This window comes from Anolis sagrei, chromosome 7, assembly GCF_037176765.1.
Source record: "Anolis sagrei isolate rAnoSag1 chromosome 7, rAnoSag1.mat, whole genome shotgun sequence".
NCBI classification, from domain to species: Eukaryota; Metazoa; Chordata; class Lepidosauria; order Squamata; family Dactyloidae; genus Anolis; species Anolis sagrei.
The window spans coordinates 23,192,856-23,211,282 of NC_090027.1; the positions used below are offsets into that span (position 1 = coordinate 23,192,856).

The following is an 18,427-nucleotide window of genomic DNA, read 5'->3' on the forward strand; positions in this document are numbered from 1 at the left end:
GACCAAAGAAGTCAGCCATAGCAGAGCACCTGATGAACCAGCCTGGACACAGCATATTATTTGAGAACACAGAAATGCTGGACCACACTAACAACCACCATGTCAGATGATTCCAGCCATGAAAGCCTTCAACAATAATGTAATAATACTTGTACTTGCATTGCAACTGTTTAATTTCCAGAATGTAATTGGTGATTGCATTGGGTTGTTTTTCCTGCAGGAATCTCCCACTTCCAAGCCGGAACAGGCAGCCGAAGCTGAGCAGAAGAGTCTGGCCGAGGAATCGGGAGACGAGATGCTGCCTTCCAGCGAGAAGGAAGAGGAGCAGACGTTCCTGGTCAACCTCTACAGGTTTATGAAGGACCGGCACACGCCCATTGAGAGGGTGCCTCACCTGGGTTTCAAGCAGAGTACGTACGTCCCTGAATGCATTTCTTGCACGTTTGAGAAACCAATTGCCGTGTCTATGAAAGGCCAACCTGTGGGTTTGCAGAGGGCAGATCTTAAATCAGACGTTCTCAAACACTTTAAACTGAGGACTGGTTTGCTGTCCTTCAAGGCTGTTGGGGGACCGTACTATGATTTGGAAAACAAAACAAAACAAAATCCAACAAATTCCTCTGCACACTGCGCAGCGTATTCTATATAATAATTGTATTACATTATTATTATATTACTAGCTGTCCCCTGCCATGCATTGCTGTGGCCCAGTCTGGTGATCTGGAAAATAAAGTAATTATAAAGTGTTGGTTTCTAATATATGTAATTTCTTTAGGCTTGTGAGTGAACAGTATTTTTTGTTGTTTCTTTGTCAGTGTTGATGTGGAGAGTGTCTGTTTTGCCTACTCTGGAATATGCAACATATCATAGTCCTTCTTTAAGGGTCTCTTTCAAATCTATGATACTATATCTGTGTGTGTGTGTGAGAATCATATCTATCTATCTATATTTATGACTGGATGGCTCTTCGTCAGGAGGGCTCTGATTACATTTTCTTGCCCTGTTGAAGAGAGTTGGACTGGATGACCTTAAGTATTTTCTGTTGGTCATGGGGGTTCTATGTGGGAAGTTTGTCCCATTTCTGTCGTTTGTGGGTTTCAGAATTCTCTTTAATTGTAGTGAACTATAAATCCTAGTAACTACAAATCCCAAATGTCAAGTTCTATTTCCTCCAAACTCCATCTGTGTTCATATTTGGGCATATGGAATTTTTGTGTCAAGTTTGGTCCAGATCCATCATTGTTTGAGTCCACAGTGCTCTCTGGATGTAGGTGAACTACAACTCCCAAACTCAAGGTCAATGCCCACGAAACCCTTCCAGTGTGTTCTGTTGGTCATGGAAGTCCTGTATGCCATGTTTGGTTCAATTCCATCATTGGTGGAGTTCAGAATGCTCTTTGATTGTAGGTGAACTATAAATCCTAGCAACTACAACTCCCAAATGTCAAGTTCAATTTCCCTTAAACTCCATCTGTGTTCATATTTGGGCATATGGAATATTTGTGCCAAGTTTGGTCCAGATCCATCATTGTTTGAGTCCACAGTGCTCTCTGGATGTGGGTGAACTACAATTCCCAAACTCAAGATCAATGTCCACCAAACCCTTCCAGTTTTTTCTGTTGGTCATGGGAGAACTGTGTGCTAAGTTTGGCCCAATTCCATCATTGGTGGAGTTCAGAATGCTCTTTGATTGTAGGTAAACTATAAATCCTAGCAACGACAATTCCCAAATGACAAAATCTTTTTTTTTTTAGTGGAGGACATACATTGGGTTGTTAGGTGTCTTGTGTCCAAATTTGGTGTCAATTCCCCCAGTGGTTTTTGAGTTCTGATGGTATCACAAACGAACATTACATTTTTATTTATATAGATAATATTATAGTAGAATTATAATTATAGAATATAGAATTATATATAATATAATATAATTATGCAATACAATTAACTATAGTAATTATAATTATATAATTATAATTATATAATATTATATAATTATATTTAATATATAATTATATTATATCTATATAAATAAAAATGTAATGTTCATTTGTGGGATTAACATAACTCAAAAACCACTGGACGAACTGACACCAAATTTGGGCACAATACACGTATCAGGCCAACAAGTGACCATCACTCATAAAAGCACTGAAAAACACAGCAGAAGAGACTTAAAAAGCCAAAAAATAAAAAATACATTACAACGCATGTGAAAAACCATATATATATATATATATATATATATATATATATATACACGCAAACACACGTATATACACAAATATACACACATACATATACACACTTAAACACACACAAAGCACATCTACACAGACTGGGCCACAGCAACGTGTGGCAGGGGACAGCTAGTATTATAATATTGGACTCCCTGGTGGTGCAGCAGGTTAAACTGCTGAGCTTCTGAATGTGCTGACTGAAAGGTTGGCGGTTTGAATCCGGGGAGCGGGATGAGTTCCCGCTGTTAGCCCAGTTCCTGCCAACTTAGCAATTTGAAAACATTCAAGTGTGAGTAGATCAATAAGTTGGTGGGAAAGTAATGGCACTTCATGCAGTCATGCTGGCCACATGACCGTGGAGGTGTTTACAGACAATGCCGGTTCTTTGGCTTAGAAATGGAGATAGCACCACCCGCCAAAGTTGGACATGACTAGACTTAATGTCAGGGGAAAACCTTTACCTTTACCTTTTATTATTATATTTATTATTATATTATAATTGTATTTTTATATTACATTTCATTTTATATTATAATTATATGTATTATTCTATTGATATGTTTGCATTACATTATGATAATGATATTATATTATTATTATTGTATTCTAATATTTTTATATTACATTTAAAATGAAGAACATAACCTAAAATCTGGAGCTTTTGAACTGAGAAAATTGACTTTCTTGTCCAATTAATATTCCCTCCAAATCTGTTTTCCCCAGTGCTTGAAAGGAATTATTCCAAGAAGTGTTATTACACACTTTCGCTAAAAGAAGGGTGAAAAAAAAATCACCTTATCTCTGACCTTTATAAACTATGCTGATTATTATACCATCTGGATAGATTCTCATTTGTTGCTGGGTTTCTCTGTTTTGGCTAGGGTGTGTTATTTATACATGCCATTGGAGCTCATCATATTATCCACTGTTATTGGAAGTTTTATTTATCCATGCTATTTGGCACTATCATATATCCCCAGTGTTGCCCGGGTTTGCAATTTCTTTGTGGCTCTTTCCTTCCTTCCTCCATTTCCCTCAAATACTTTTTCCCGCTCCCTTTCCTTCCATTCTTTTCTTCTTCCCTTGCTTTCCCTCATACTCTTCCCTTCCCTTCTTTCCCCTCCCCTTCCTTTCCCTCCCCTCCTCTTCCCTCCCCTCCCCTTCTTTTCCCTTCTTTTCCCTCTCCTCCCCATCTCTTCCCTCCCCTCCCCTTCTTTCCCCTTCCTCCCCTTCTTTCCCTTTCCTTCCCTCTCCTTCCCTTCTTTTCCCTTCTTTTCCCTCTCCTCCCCATCTCTTCCCTCCCCTCCCTTCCCTCCCCTTCTTTCCCTTCTCTCCCCTTCTTTCCCTTCCCTTCCCTCCCCTTCCCTTCTTTTCCCTTTTCACCTTCTTTTCCCTTCCCTTCCCTTCCCTCCCTCCCTTTCTTTTCCTTTTCTCTCCTACCCTCCCCTCCCCTCCCCTTCATTTCCCTTCCCTCTCCTTCCCTTTCTTCCCCTTCTTTTCCCTTCCCTTCCTTCCCCTCTTCTCCTCTTCCTTCCCCTCCCCTCCCCTTCTTTTCCCTTCCCTCTCCTTCCCTCCCCTTCTTTTTCCTTTTTTCCCTTCATTTCCCTCTCCTTCCCTCCGCTTCCCTCCCCTCCTCTTCTTTTCCCTTCCCTTCCCTCCCTTCTCTTCTTTTCCCTTTTTTCCCTTCTTTTCCCTTCCCTTCTTTTCCCTTTGTTTCTCTTCATTTCCCTCCCCCCCTTCCCTTTCTTTTCCCTTCCCTTCCCTCTCCTTCCCTTCTTTTCCCTCTCCTTCCTTTCCCTCCTCTCCCCTCCCCTTCTTTTCCCCTCTCCTTCCCTCCCCTTTCCTTCTTTTTCCTTCTTTTCCCTCCCCTCCCTCCCCTCCCCTTCTTTTCCCTCTCCTTCTCTTCCCTCCCCTTCTTTTCCCTTCCCTCCCCTTGTTTTCCCTTCCCTCCCCTTCCCTTCTTTTCCCTCCACTTCCTTTCCCTCCTCTCCCCTCCCCTTCTTCCACTTCCTTCCCTCCCCTTCCCTCTCCTTCTCTTCCCTCCCTTTCCCCTCCTCTCCCCCTCTCCCTCCCCTCCCCACTTTAAATTATTTTTCAGAAAGTTGCACATGTTTCTGCATATTTTCTATGAAGTTGCTCTTTAAGGCCCATTCTTGCCCCAAAGCCTTGTCGTGTATTACTTCTCTCAATTCATTCACTTTTTCTTTTCCCACAGTTAATCTCTTTAAGATCTACAAAGTTGTGGAAAAGATGGGAGCTTACGAACTGGTAAGAAGGCGGAAACCAATTATAGAATTAATGCCGTTTGATCCCACTTTAACTGTGTCTACATTGTAGAATGAATGCAATTTGATACTTCTTTAGCCAGCGTTTCTCATCCTGGGGATCGGGATCCCGGGGGGGGGGGGGGGGCGGTGGGGACGGTCACAAGGGGGGGTTTCAGAGGCGTCGACAAAGACCTCCAGAAAACATATATTTCTGATGGTCTAAGGAACACCTTTGGAAGAGAAGGTTGAAAATCTCTCTGCCTGTCATTCTTTTCCTTTTTGGAAACAGAGGGCGAAAAAGCCCTCCCACCAAAAGCCCTCCTCTGCTGTGATTGGTGGGCATCTCAGCCAAGCGTAGGGGAGGGGAGAGCAGGTGTGCTCGGTGCATGGCAGCGTGGTGCGCATGTATGGGCAAGGGAGAGCGTGTGAGGCTGGAGGGAGGCTTGCACCAGTGAGTCCCTTCAAGGCACGGGGGTTCTGTGTGGGAAGTTTGGCCCTATTCTATCATTCGTGGGGTTCAAAATGCTCTTTGTAGGGGAACTATAAATCCCAGGAACTACGACTCCCAAATGTCAAGGTCTATTTTTCCCAAATTCCACCAGTGTTCACATTTGGGCATATTGTTTATTTGAGCCAAGTTCAGTCCAGATCCATCATTGTCTGAGTCCACAGTGCTCTCTGGATGTAGGTGAACTACAACTCCAAAACTCAAGGTCAATGCCCACCATACCCTTCCAGTATTTTCTGTTGGTCATGGGAGTTCTGTGTGCCAAGTTTGGTTCCATTCCATAGTTGGTGGAGTTCAGAATGTTCTGTGATTGTAGGTGAACCTTAAATCCCAGCAACTACAACTTCCAAATGTCAAGATTCTATTTTCCCCAAACTCCACCAGTGTTCACATTTGGGCATGTTGAGTATTCATGTAGAGTTTGGTCCAGATCCATCATTGTTTGAGTCCACAATGATCTCTGGATGTAGGTGAACTACAACTCCAAAACCAAAGGACACTGCCCATCAAACCCTTCCAGTATTTTCTGTTGGTCATGGGAGTTCCGTGTGCCAAGTTTAGTTCCATTCCATCGTTGGTGGAGTTCAGAATGCTCTTTGACTGTAGGTGAACTATAAATCCCAGCAACTACAACTCCCAAATGACAAAATCAATCCCCCCAAGCCCACCAATATTCAAATTTGGGCATATCAGGTATTTGTCAAGTGAATGAAAATACATCCCGCATATCATATATTTACATTACGATTCATAATAGTAGCTAAATTACATTTATGAAGTAGCAGCGAAAATAATTTTATGGTTGGGGGTCACCACAATGTGAGGAACTGTATTAAGGGGTCTTGGCATTAGGAAGGCTGAGAAATATAGTTTTGCAATGTCTCTAGCCTTCTCTGCCAAAGTCTCAAGGAACTACACATCCCATGATCCCATCGTATTGAGCTATGACAGCTAAATTCAGTATCTCCCAATATGGCATTAAGGTGGTGTCGAACTGTATTAATACTACAGTGTGGTTGCATCCTAAACTCAGAAAACGAAAGGTCAATGTTTGAGCAAAAAGTCTTCTTTTTCTAAATTGAATGCCCAGAGTAACAAATGCACACATTGGTGTTTTGATGCCAAAATTAGGCTGAATGAGCCTTTTGAAGAATTAAGAAAGCCATTGAAAATCACACGAAATAGAAAACGTTCTGTTCCTGATCCTACAGGGTTCACAGTCTAAATATCTAAAGATCATGGAAAGGGACCAATCAATGGAAGTCTGTTGGAAAGCAATAAAAGTTAGTGGCAGAAGCTATAAAGATTTTTATCTTTGGGTAACTTCAATCATTTCCACAGACAAGAGCCAATGTTTTGCCCACAAGCTTCTGGGAAGTTTGCTCAACCTTCTTGTTGCAAAGATAAGAGCCTTCTGTTCTGTTGTTGCCTTTGAAGAAATGTGATTTTTTAAAGAGAGGGAAATAGGAAGGAGTTATTCTTTTGGAAGTGTGGAGGACTTGGAAAGTGGTGCTTCAAAAAAGTAACTTTTCCAAACACCGTTTTCTCCCCAGAAGCATCCTAAGAATCATGGCTAACAGTATTATTATATCTATTATCATTATAATATAATATAATATAATAGTATATTACAATATAATAACATACCAAAAAAGGGAAATGCGAAAGACTGCTCAAACTTCCGTACAGTGGCCCTTATTTCTCATGCCAGTAAGGTAATGCTCAAGATCCTGCAAGGAAGAATCCAGCAATACATGGAGCGAGAGTTGCCAGATGTTCAAGCTGGGTTTAGAAAAGGCAGAGGAACGAGAGACCAGATTGCCAATATCCGCTGGATAATGGAGAAAGGCAGGGAGTTTCAGAAAAACATCTACTTCTGCTTCATTGACTATTCTAAAGCCTTTGACTGTGTGGATCATAATAAATTGTGGCAAGTTCTTGGTGGGATGGGCATCCCAAGCCACCTTGTCTCTCTCCTGAGGAATCTGTACAAGGACCAAGTAGCAACAGTCAGAACTGACCACGGAACAACAGACTGGTTCAAGATTGGGAAAGGCGTACGGCAAGGCTGCATCCTCTCACCCAACCTTTTAAACTTGTATGCAGAACACATCATGCGATGTGCGGGGCTTGATGAATGCAAGGCTGGGGTGAAAATTGCTGGAAGAAACATTAACAACCTCAGATATGCAGATGACACCACTCTGATGGCCGAAAGCGAGGAGGAGCTGAGGAGCCTTCTAATCAAGGTGAAAGAAGAAAGCGCAAAAGCTGGGTTGCAGCTAAACGTCAAAAAAACCAAGATTATGGCAACAAGAATGATTGACAACTGGAAAATAGAGGGAGAAACCGTGGAGGCCGTGACAGACTTTGTATTTCTAGGGGCAAAGATTACTGCAGATGCAGACTGTAGCCAGGAAATCAGAAGACGCTTACTTCTTGGGAGGAGAGCAATGTCCAGTCTCGATAAAATAGTGAAGAGTAGAGACATCAGACTGACAACAAAGATCCGCCTAGTCAAAGCCATGGTATTCCCTGTAGTCACCTACGGATGTGAGAGCTGGACCTTAGGGAAGGCTGAGCGAAGGAAGATCGATGCTTTTGAGCTGTGGTGTTGGAGGAAAGTGCTGAGAGTGCCTTGGACTGCGAGAAGATCCAACCAGTCCATCCTCCAGGAAATAAAGCCTGACTGCTCACTGGAGGGAAAGATACTAGAGACAAAGTTGAAGTACTTTGGCCACATCATGAGGAGACAGGAAAGCCTAGAGAAGACAATTATGCTGGGGAAAGTGGAAGGCAAAAGGAAGAGGGGCCAACCAAGGGCAAGATGGATGGATGGTATCCTTGAAGTGACTGGACTGACCTTGAGGGAGCTGGGGGTGGTAACGGCCGACAGGGAGCTCTGGCGTGGGCTGGTCCATGAGGTCACGAAGAGTCGGAGACGACTGAACGAATGAACAACAACAATAATAATATTATTACTATATCGAATATCATCATTATTATATCTAATAATAATAATAATCTATATAAATAAAATGTAATGTTCGTTTGTGATATTAACAGAACTCAAAAACCACTGGATGAACTGACACCAAATTTGGACACAAGACACCTAACAACCCAATGTATGTCCTTCAACTCAAAAAATTGATTTTGTCATTTGGGAGTTGTAGTTGCTGGGATTTATAGTTCATCTACAATCACAGAGCATTCTGAACCCCACCAACGATGGAATTGAAACTCTACACGAATTCTAAATATACCAAAATGTGAACACTGCTGGAGTTTGGGGAAAATAGAATCTTGACATTCGGGAGTTGTAGTTGCTGGGATTTATAGTTAACCTACAATCAAAGAGCATTCTGAACCCCACCAACTATGGAATTGAACCAAACTTGGCACACAGTTCACCCAAGACCAACAGAAAATACTGGAAGGGTTTGGTGGGCAGTGTCCTTTGGTTTTGGAGTTGTAGTTCACCTACATCCAGAGAGCACTGTGGACTCAAACAATGATGGATCTGGACCAAACTCTACATGAATACTCAATATGCCCAATTGTGAACACTGCTGGAGTTTGGGGAAAATAGAATCTTGACATTCGGGAGTTGTAGTTGCTGGGATTTATAGTTCATCTACAATCACAGAGCATTCTGAACCCCACCAACGATAGAATTGGGCTAAACCTCCCACACAGAACCCCCATGTGGGCCACAGCAACGCGTGGCAGGGGACGGCTAGTACAATATAATCATATTATTACTATATCTAATATCATCATTATTATATCTAATAATAATAATAATAATAGTAATAATAATAATAATAATAATAATAATAATAATAATAATAGAGAAGGGTAAAAGGTAAAGGTTTCCCCTTGACATTAAGTCTAGTCATGTCCTACTCTGGGGGTTGGTTCTCATATCCATTTCTAAGCCCCAAGAGCCGGCATTCTCCTTAGACACCTCCAAGGTCATGTGGCCAGCATGACTGAATGGATTGCCTTTAGCTTCCCACAGATGTCAGTGTTGCAATCCCAGCAGAATTGATGAGAAGCAACTGGAAAAGCTGACAAAATATGAGGGTTTAAAGTCTGGACTGCAAAGACTGGCACAAACCAGTCAAGGTGATTCCAGTGGTGATTGGCACACTGGGTGCAGTGCCTCAAGACCTTGGCGTGCACTTAAAAACAATCGGCGCTGTGTACTAATCTTGTTGTTGTGTACTAATCTTATTGAGTATCTAATAATAATAATAATAATAATAATAACAATAATAATGTGTTTTTGTGTCAATAATAATAATAATAATAATAATAATAATAATAATAGAGTGGCATATGTAGTCCTCACAACTTCTGAGGATGCCTGCCATAGATGCAAGCGAAATGTCAGGAAAGAATGCTTCTGGAACATGGCCATACAGCCCGGAAAGCTCACAACATCCCAGTGATTCCAGCCATGAAAGCCTTCTTCAATACATAGAACTAATGCAGTCTGGCACCTCTTCAACTGCCTTGGGTCAATGCTATGGAATCCTGGGAGATGTAGTTTGGAACGGCATCCTCCCTCTTCAGCAGAGAAGGCAAAAGACCTTGTAAAACTACAACCCCCAGGTCTCCTTAGCAGTTGGAGTCAAACTTCATTCATTCTACAGCGTAGTTGATGCACCTATAGTGTACTAATAAGGCTCTATGTGATGCATTTCAAAATGTTTGCTGTTTTTTGCAGGTGACTGGGAGGCGTCTGTGGAAGAACGTCTATGACATGTTGGGGGGCAGCCCAGGAAGCACAAGCGCCGCCACTTGCACCCGGAGGCACTATGAGAGGTATTATTGGGTGCTTCCCATTCTTGACCCCCTTTTCCTACCAGAAAGGGATTTAGTCTCTTTGTCCTGTTGTGTTCTCTTTGTCCTACATCAGCTCAATGCCATCAAAATCTGGGATTGCCTGTAAAGTCAATGCAATTGATTCAACTTTCACTGTTGTGGCTCAATGTTGTGGATTGGTGTGAGCTGTAGTTTTGCAACATCTTTCTCCTTGAGCCCTGATGCCTCAGCAAGCTACAATTACCAGTTGCCTATAGCATTGAGCTTTGTCTATGTTAGCAGTTATGAGATGTATACATTTTTGAGACACCTTATGTACGAGTGTGCATGCATGTGTGTGTATACAGACATACATGCACATATTTGTATGTGCATTATATTATTATTATTATTATTATTATTAACTTTATTTATATCCCGCAAAATCTCCTGAAGGACTCGATGCAGCTTACAAAGGCCGAGGTTGCCGACAACAACAACATACAATACACAGTAAAACTCATAAGCAAATAATAAAACATCAAGCAAAACAATAGAACAGTAAAACAATGACACCGTATATATATAATATTATATAGACATATATATGTATATATACATAGATATAATGCAGTGTGTAATAGATATGTGTGTGTACATATATATAGACACATTGACATACATATATGTGTGTGTAAAATACTGTGTGTGTAAAATGTATGTGTGTGTAGATATAGACACATATGCACATACATATATGCAGTGGGTTAAAGCGCTGAGCTGCTGAGCTTGTTGACCAAAAGGTCGCAGGTTCGATTCCGGGGAGCGGCGTGAGCTCCCACTGTCAGACCCAGCTTCTGCCAATCTAGCAGTTTGAAAACATGCAAATGTGAGTCGATCAGTAGGTACCGCTCCGGCGGGAAGGTAACGGTGCTCTATGCAGTCATGCTGGCTACATGACCTTGGAGGTCTACAGGCAATGCCGGCTCTTCAGCTTAGAAATGGAGATAGAATCATAGAATTATAGAATCCTACAGTTGGAAGAGACCTCATGGGCCACCCAGTCCAACATACTTTGACATACTTTGGGTTGTTAGGTGTCTTGTGTCCAAAATTGGTGTCAATTTGTCCAGTGGTTTTTGAGTTATGTTAATCCCACAAACTAACATTACATTTATACTACTATACTAACATATAAATATATGTTTATATATACACATACATGTATACACATGTGTACATATACATATATACACAGAGAGAGTACCGTGTGTGTAATATCCATATATATACAGTGTGTGTGTAATGTGTATGTGTGCACACAAATGAATTACACACATATATTTGCCAGGAGCTGGCCCATTCCATGTGGCATTCTCCATGCCTGCAAAACAGCCCTGCAAGGTGGCACTTGATGCTAGTACAGTGGGGCTTCAGCCACACAGTTATTTCTAAATTCACCTCTTTGGCCTGTGTTTTTCCAGGCTGGTCCTCCCTTACGTCCGGCACTTGAAAGGCGAAGACGACAAGCCTTTGCCTCCCGTCAAACCCCGGAAGCAGTACAAAGTCTCAAAGGAACCGAAGGGGGAGCGAGGGAACGAGAAGAAAAGGGCGAAGAAGGAGAAGGTAGGAGCGAGTGCTTGGGTTGTGTGTTTCCTGCATGGCAGGAGGTCAGACTACATGACCTTTGGGGTGTCCCTTCCAAGTCCTGGGATGTGAAAGAAGAATTAAAAAATTCTACAAAACACCAGCCTTTTTAGGCCAGGACTGCCCTCTGGCGGTGGTCAGGAAAGGTTGTGTGCTTTTATTTTTGCCTTGATTACTATTTTCCGTTTCCTGGAAAACAGCAAATGCAGTGTTTACTTTTATTTTTAGTGTGGCTCAAAGTCTTATCAAAGGTGTGGAAAACATTTTCAAGATCCAGTGTTTTAAAAGCTGAATTCAAAACCCTGACCTATTATTATGGGTGAACTACTATTGACATCATACCAGGTTAACCACAAGAAATACTTAAAGTAATTAAAGTTGGTCACATTGGTCAAGTTTGCTCTAGATACATTATCGGTGGAGTTCAGTGTGTTCTCTGGTTTCAGGGTAAACTACAACTCCCACTATGGTGAGTCAGTCCCCTCAAACCCCTCCAGTAGATTCAGTTGGTCATGGGGGTTTTGTGTGCCAAGTTTGGTCCAGATCCATCATTGGTGGTGATCACAGGATGTAAGTGAACTACAACTCCCAGAAAAAAAGATCAGTTTCCCTCAAACCCCTCCAGTATTCAAATTTCGGCATATCAGGTATGTGTGCCTAGTTTGGTCCAAATCCATCGGTATTTGGGTTCACAGTGCTATCTGGATGTAGGTGAACTACAACTCCCCCAAAGCAATGTGAATTTCCCCCAAAGACTGCCAGTATTTTTTGCTGGTCATGGGGGCTCTGTGTGCCAAGTTTGGTCCAATTCTATCTTTGATGGGAGTTCAGCGTATTCATTGATTGCAGGTGAACTATACATCCCAGGACCCACAACTCCAAAAAGTCCAGGCCAATTCCCCTCAAAACCCACCAGTATTCAAATTTGGGCATATTGGGTAAGCATACCAAGTTGGTCCAGATCCATCATTGTCTGGGTTCATAATGTGCTCAGGATGTAGGTTAACTACAACTTCTATCAATCCCTCCAAAGACCTCCAGTATGTTTTGTTGGTCATGGGGCTTCTGCGTGCCAAGTTAGTTTCAGGTCCATTGTTGGTGGAGTCCAGAGTGCTCTTAGATTGCAGGTGAACTATACATCCCAAGACCTACGATTCTTATAAATCATGGGGAATTATCCCCAAACCTCTCTAGTATGTTCAGTTGTTGATCAATTTCTCTCTTTGCTGTGTGTCATAGAAATTATTATTATTATTATTATTATTATTATTATTATTGTTGTTGTTGTTGTTGTTGTTATTATTAATCAATTTTATATACCGCCACTCCGCGAAGGCTCGGAGTGGTTTACAATATACACATGTGATACATTACATATAAGATCAAGAAAAACTTCGATCAACAAAATTCAAATGAATAGGAAAGAGTTATGGAAGAGGCAGTGGGCGGGGTCACACCATGGAGAGAATCAGAAACACTGGGATGTCTGTGGTAGAGGAAACACATAAAATTTAGGATGGAACTATCCCCGTATGAAAGCCTTCACTTGGATGGTGGGAAGTATGGTGTTTGTGGAGGACATTGGCAGGGCTCTTGGACATGTTCATGATGCTCTCTATAGATTATAATTATTATTATATTTATTTATACCTTCGCAGTGCAATATTAATGACACCAATCATTTCTCAAGCTGGTTTCCTTTTGGTTGTAGGTACTCCAAGAGAAGCTGAAAACAGACATTGTTGTGGCTTCGGCTGGCAACTCCTCCAACTGTATTCAGCAAAGTCAAGAAGAAACGGAGGGCCACTCTGTTCTGGCAAATGGCTGGGAGTCATCTGAGAGCCGACCCGTGGATGGCTGCAATTGCCGTGGTTCTGGCTCCTCCGAGGCCTACAAGCGCCTCTTCTCCAGCTTCTACTTCAAAGGGAACCATGGCATCATGTCCCCCTTGGCCAAGAAGAAACTCTTGGCCCAGGTGAGCAAGGACGAGGCCTTGTGCAGACACCTCAGTGACTGCCCGCAGTACAAGAAGCCTTGGGTTCACGAGGTCCCTGTTTCGAACGCGGAAACCAATACCAAGACCCACAAAGAGGGACCAAACAATGGGGTGGAAGACTTGGAGGGGCCTGGGACCCCAAATGGTTCCTCCCAGCTCTCGAAAGAAAACGGAGGCATCTCCAAGGTCTCTCCGACAATCAGGACTAGCCAAAGAGTGGACGATGGGAGCTCTGGGGGCCACCCTTCGCCATCCTTTCGAGGCTCTTTCTACTCATCCCGAAGCGACATTGTGAAACCGGTGAGTTGCCACCCAATCCGTGGACCGTACTTTACAACTTTGAGGGAGCACTCCGAGTCTTCCTATTTGACATCAGTTCAGAAAAGGCTGGACGGCACCGAGGAGCAACCGGAAGATCTCCGCAAACGACCGAGTTTGTCCTCTTGGAGAAGTGACTCCCAGCAGCCCTCGGCTTTCCAACCGAGCAGTTCCGGCGGTCAGCGGGGCTCTTCGTTTACCGCCAATAAGACATCTTGGGTGACCAATTTGGCAAAGGTCAGCCCTCAGGTGTCGAAATCTTCCGGATCATCCCTTCCTCCGAGTTTGGTCCAGAAGAAACGAGCCTTGGAAGAAGAGGTCCTCCGGCACGGCAAGAAGCTCAAAGCCGTCTCCCCTTTCGTTGCAGATGTCGACTCCCCGAACGGTCAGCATGGATCAGCCAAGGCCGCCGTTCCGAATCCCTGCTTCTCGGCTCCTCAGGCTCCGGAGATGTACAAAGGGACGATGCTGCGGTTGCCGGTGAACTTTGACAATGCCGGTGACCGCTCAAAGGGACAGCCGCCTTCCCTCGTCCCGTCTCTCTCGGTCAGCCCCTTTCTCATCCCCGCTTTCCCGACTCCCATATTAACTGCCTCGCTCCAGCCCTCGGACCTTTGCCATCCTGTTGCGTCTGGCCTCATCCACTACCCCACCTCATACGACGGCACCCTGCGCCACCGGCTCTATCCAGTTTCAACGTGGCACAGCCAGCCCTCCTATGCCACGTCCCACATCCCTGCTTATCACCGGAACACCAAGCTGTAGCCACAGATTTAGTTTGCATCCACACTGACCATTTAATGCTGCTCCAAGCTGGTATTTAAGAAAGCAGTTTCGCTGTGCAGACGACGACATTTGTTTGAGGCTGGGATGATGATGACACAATCCACACAACACGGATACACACTGAGAGCTTTCATTTGCACTCTTGTATGGGAATCAATAGAATTACCACTTAGGAGAACAGCCAGGAGTTGCAGCCCAGCCAGATCTGGAGCTGATGGGATTTGGAGTCTGGTCATCTCTAGGGCTAATAACCAAAGTAATAATAATAATAATAATAATAATAATAATAATAATAATAATAATAATGATGATGGATGGTATCCTTGAAGTGACTGGATTGACCTTGAAGGAGCTGGGGGTGGTGATGACCAACAGGGAGCTCTGGCGTGGACTGGTCCGCAAAGTCACGAAGAGTCAGAAACGACTGAATGAATGAACAACAACAAAATAATAATAATGGGTTGTTGTGTGTTTTCCAGGCTGTATGGCCGTGCTCCAGAAGCATTCTCTCCTGATGTTTCACCTGCATCTACGACAGGCATCCTCAGAGGTTGTGACCTCACAACATCTGAGAATGCCTCCCGTAGATGCAGGTGAAAGATCAGGAGAGAATGCTTCTGGAACATGGCCATACAGCCCGGAAAACACACAACAACCCAGTGATTCCGGCCATGAAAGCCTTTGACAGTATAATAATAATAATAATAATAATAATAATAATAATAATAATTTATAATGTACATAACAACACCAGGGCCCCCAGGTGACCCAGTGGGTTAATCCACTGAGCTGCTGAACTTGCTGACTCAAAGGTTGGCGGTTCAAATCGGGGAACTGAGGTGAGCTCCTGCTGTTAATCCCAGTTTCTGCAGTTTGAAAACATGCAAATATATGAGTAAATCAATAGCTACCCTTTTGGCAGGAAGTTAACGGTGCTCTATGCAGTCATGCCAGTGGCCACATGACTTTGGAGGTGTTTACGGACAACGCCAGCTCTTCAGCTTAGCAATGGAAATGAACACCACCCCCCAGAATTGGATACAAGTAGACTTAATGCCAAGGGAAACCTTTACCTTTACCTACATAACAACACAGCACACATGCAGATGAGGTTCAAGTGTCTGTGATTTGTCTCTGAATATTGAGCTCTTCTAAAGGGCCTAGGATATTAGAGGTATTTTCATAGTATATTTGTATTATTATTATTATTATTATTATTATTATTATTATTATTCTTACCCACTTCTCCTCAAGGTTCGAGTTAGAATCATATAATAGTCATATAATAGTAGAGTTGGAAGAGACCATAAGTGCCATCCAGTCCAATCCCTTTCTGCCAGGCAGGAGCACCATCAAAGCCCTCCCAACAGATGGCCATCCAACCTCTGTTTAAAGACCCCCAGAGAGCAATTACACCAAAATCCATTCCATTTTTAATGTTTTCTTGAATTAATCTTTGAGTTTTAAGAGTCCCCAAGAATCATCCAAGTCCAGCCCCCTTTTGCCATAAAGGAAGGCACTATCCTGGCTCTTCTGACAGATGACCATTTAATCTCTATGTAAAGACCTATAGAGAAGAGATGCCACCAAACTTTGATTCAACATACTCAGCTCTTACAATCAGGGACCATCAGGAAGGTGAAACCTGCTTCGAAGTGCATTAAATGGTCAGTGTAGATGAGGCCTTGGTAGAACTGCAGCTGTGCTGCACATCAGTGTTTTGGACTCACCTCTTATTCAGACTGTTCTCTGTGTGTTAGAAGAACAGAAGGACAACACAGTTCGGACCACGTAATCCTCTTTTCAAAAAACCGACCAGGCTTGAACTATGGACTTGTATTTCTATCCAGTATGATATGTTCAATATCTTGTGCTTTGATCAAATAACAATTACCCCAATTGGGAACAAAGTTCATATAAACAGAGATTTAATTATCCATGATAGTTTTGGACTCCGTTTTATTCCAGACTAGTTTGGGTACCCGGCGTTGCCCAGGTTATTTGAAAAATTCAATTTTGCAATTGTACACAACGCATACGGTTGTGGATGAACTACAAATCACACCATGCCAAGTTAATCCCCTGAAACTTCATCAGTACTTAAAGTTTGTTGTTGGTGTTGCAACTCAGGGTAGTTTTCACCTTGCTCCCAGACACCACCACACCAAAGCTGTAGGTTTTGTAGTTTATTGAGAAAAAAGTATAAGAAATGCAAAAGTTCCATAGGCAGGACAAAGGCTTAAATGCAAAGACAAAGTTCCCAAGATCCAAAGGCAAAAACATGAAGCATAATCCCTTAGCAATGGTCAAACAAGCGTCCATGGAAAACAGTTGAAAACAAGACCCAAATCCCAGACTCAGGAAGCCAGAAGCGTGCTGCAAAAAGCCAAAGTTAATCCACAAAAGTTTGCCTGGGAAGAGCTCCGTTGGACTGACAACCCTTGCTTGTCAGCTACAAGGCTAAATACCCTTTGCAGACATGAACGCATTGCGTTGACCTTTGGCACCCTTAGCTTCTCGCTTGCTAGCCAAGCGAGTGCTTCTTCGGAGCCTTAATTGCAGACGATCTTGCCTGCTCATTAATTCATTATCTTCAAGGCTATGTAACCCCTTATCATGGTCCAGCTAGACCGGATCACTGTGAGGAGGAAAAGACTTCTCCACCTGGCTGTGTGGGATTTCACTCTCATTATCAGTCTCACTAACATTCCTTTCCCCTGAGAACTGATTTGCTGTTTCTCCTCCAGCAGCCCCACCGTCAGCCCTGTCTGAAACATGTACAGATATCTATAACCCATCAGTCTCCTCATCATCCTGTAGGATTTCTGGCTCAGAAGGCCCAAAGAACTCAGCTTCAGACTCAGAGTCAAGCTGAGTCACAACAGTTGGGCAAGTTTGCTCTCAATGCATTATCAGTGGGGTTCAGTGTGCTCTCTGGCTGCAGGGTAAATTACAACTCCCGCTATGGTGAATCAGTCCCCTCAAATCCCTCCAGTAGGTTGAGTTCATCAAGGGGGTTCTGTGTGCCAAATTTGGGCCAGGTCCATTGTCGATGGAGGTCACAGTTTCCCTGGCTGTGGGCGAACTACAGCTCCCAGAAAGGAAGGTCAGTTCCCGCCAAACCCCTCCGGTAATCAAACTTTGGCATATATCAGTAATGTATGCCAAATTTGGTCCAGATCTGTTGCTGTTTGGATTCATAGTACTCTCTGGATGAAGGTGAACTACAACTCCACCAAATAAAGGTGGATTTTCTCCAAAGACCTCCAGTATTTATTTTTTGCTGGTCATGGGGGCTCTGTGTGCCAACTCATGATGGCTGCCTCCCTGGCATTCCCTCCCAAAATGGAGGCCTGCCTTACTGTTATCCAGACTCCCTTTCCGGCCTACCAGGTAAGATTCAACACACCCCAGCCACACACACTCATACACATTTTCACTTTTATTATGTGTATAGATTATTATACAATGTTCTGAATAACCATTTATACTGCAAATATGGCTAGCCTTCCAGGCATTAAGGTTACCAGAGGGTTGGAGAGCTTCACTGATGCAAAACATGGTCGTAAGCCAATATGTATTGTATGACCCTCCAATATTTGTGGATCGAGTATCCACGGTGTCACTTACCCAGGTATATGTTCTCCAGCATGATTCTATTTTACAATTTTTATTTATTTATTTATTGTTCAAACTTATATGCCGCCACTCCCCTGGGGCTCGGAGCGGCTTACAAGAACAGGCTAAAATCTAACACAATTTAAAACAATTTAAAAACAATTTAAAAACAACAATATAAAAGGTCAAATGCCTGTCGAAACAGATATGTCTTACATTCCCTGCGGAAAGCTGATAG

General features: G+C 43.0%; 1 protein-coding gene across 1 annotated transcript; it reads left to right on the forward strand.

The window, feature by feature from the left end:
* The first annotated feature begins 226 nt into the window (after nt 1-226).
* ARID5A (AT-rich interaction domain 5A) lies at nt 227-16,508 on the forward strand. Its single transcript, XM_067470743.1, has 5 exons — nt 227-410; nt 4,453-4,505; nt 9,748-9,845; nt 11,309-11,450; nt 13,183-16,508. The coding sequence occupies exons 1-5, from the start codon at nt 296-298 to the stop codon at nt 14,548-14,550; spliced, it is 1,776 nt and encodes a 591-aa protein (XP_067326844.1). The 5' UTR covers nt 227-295; the 3' UTR covers nt 14,551-16,508.
* Nucleotides 16,509-18,427: the final 1,919 nt, after the last annotated feature.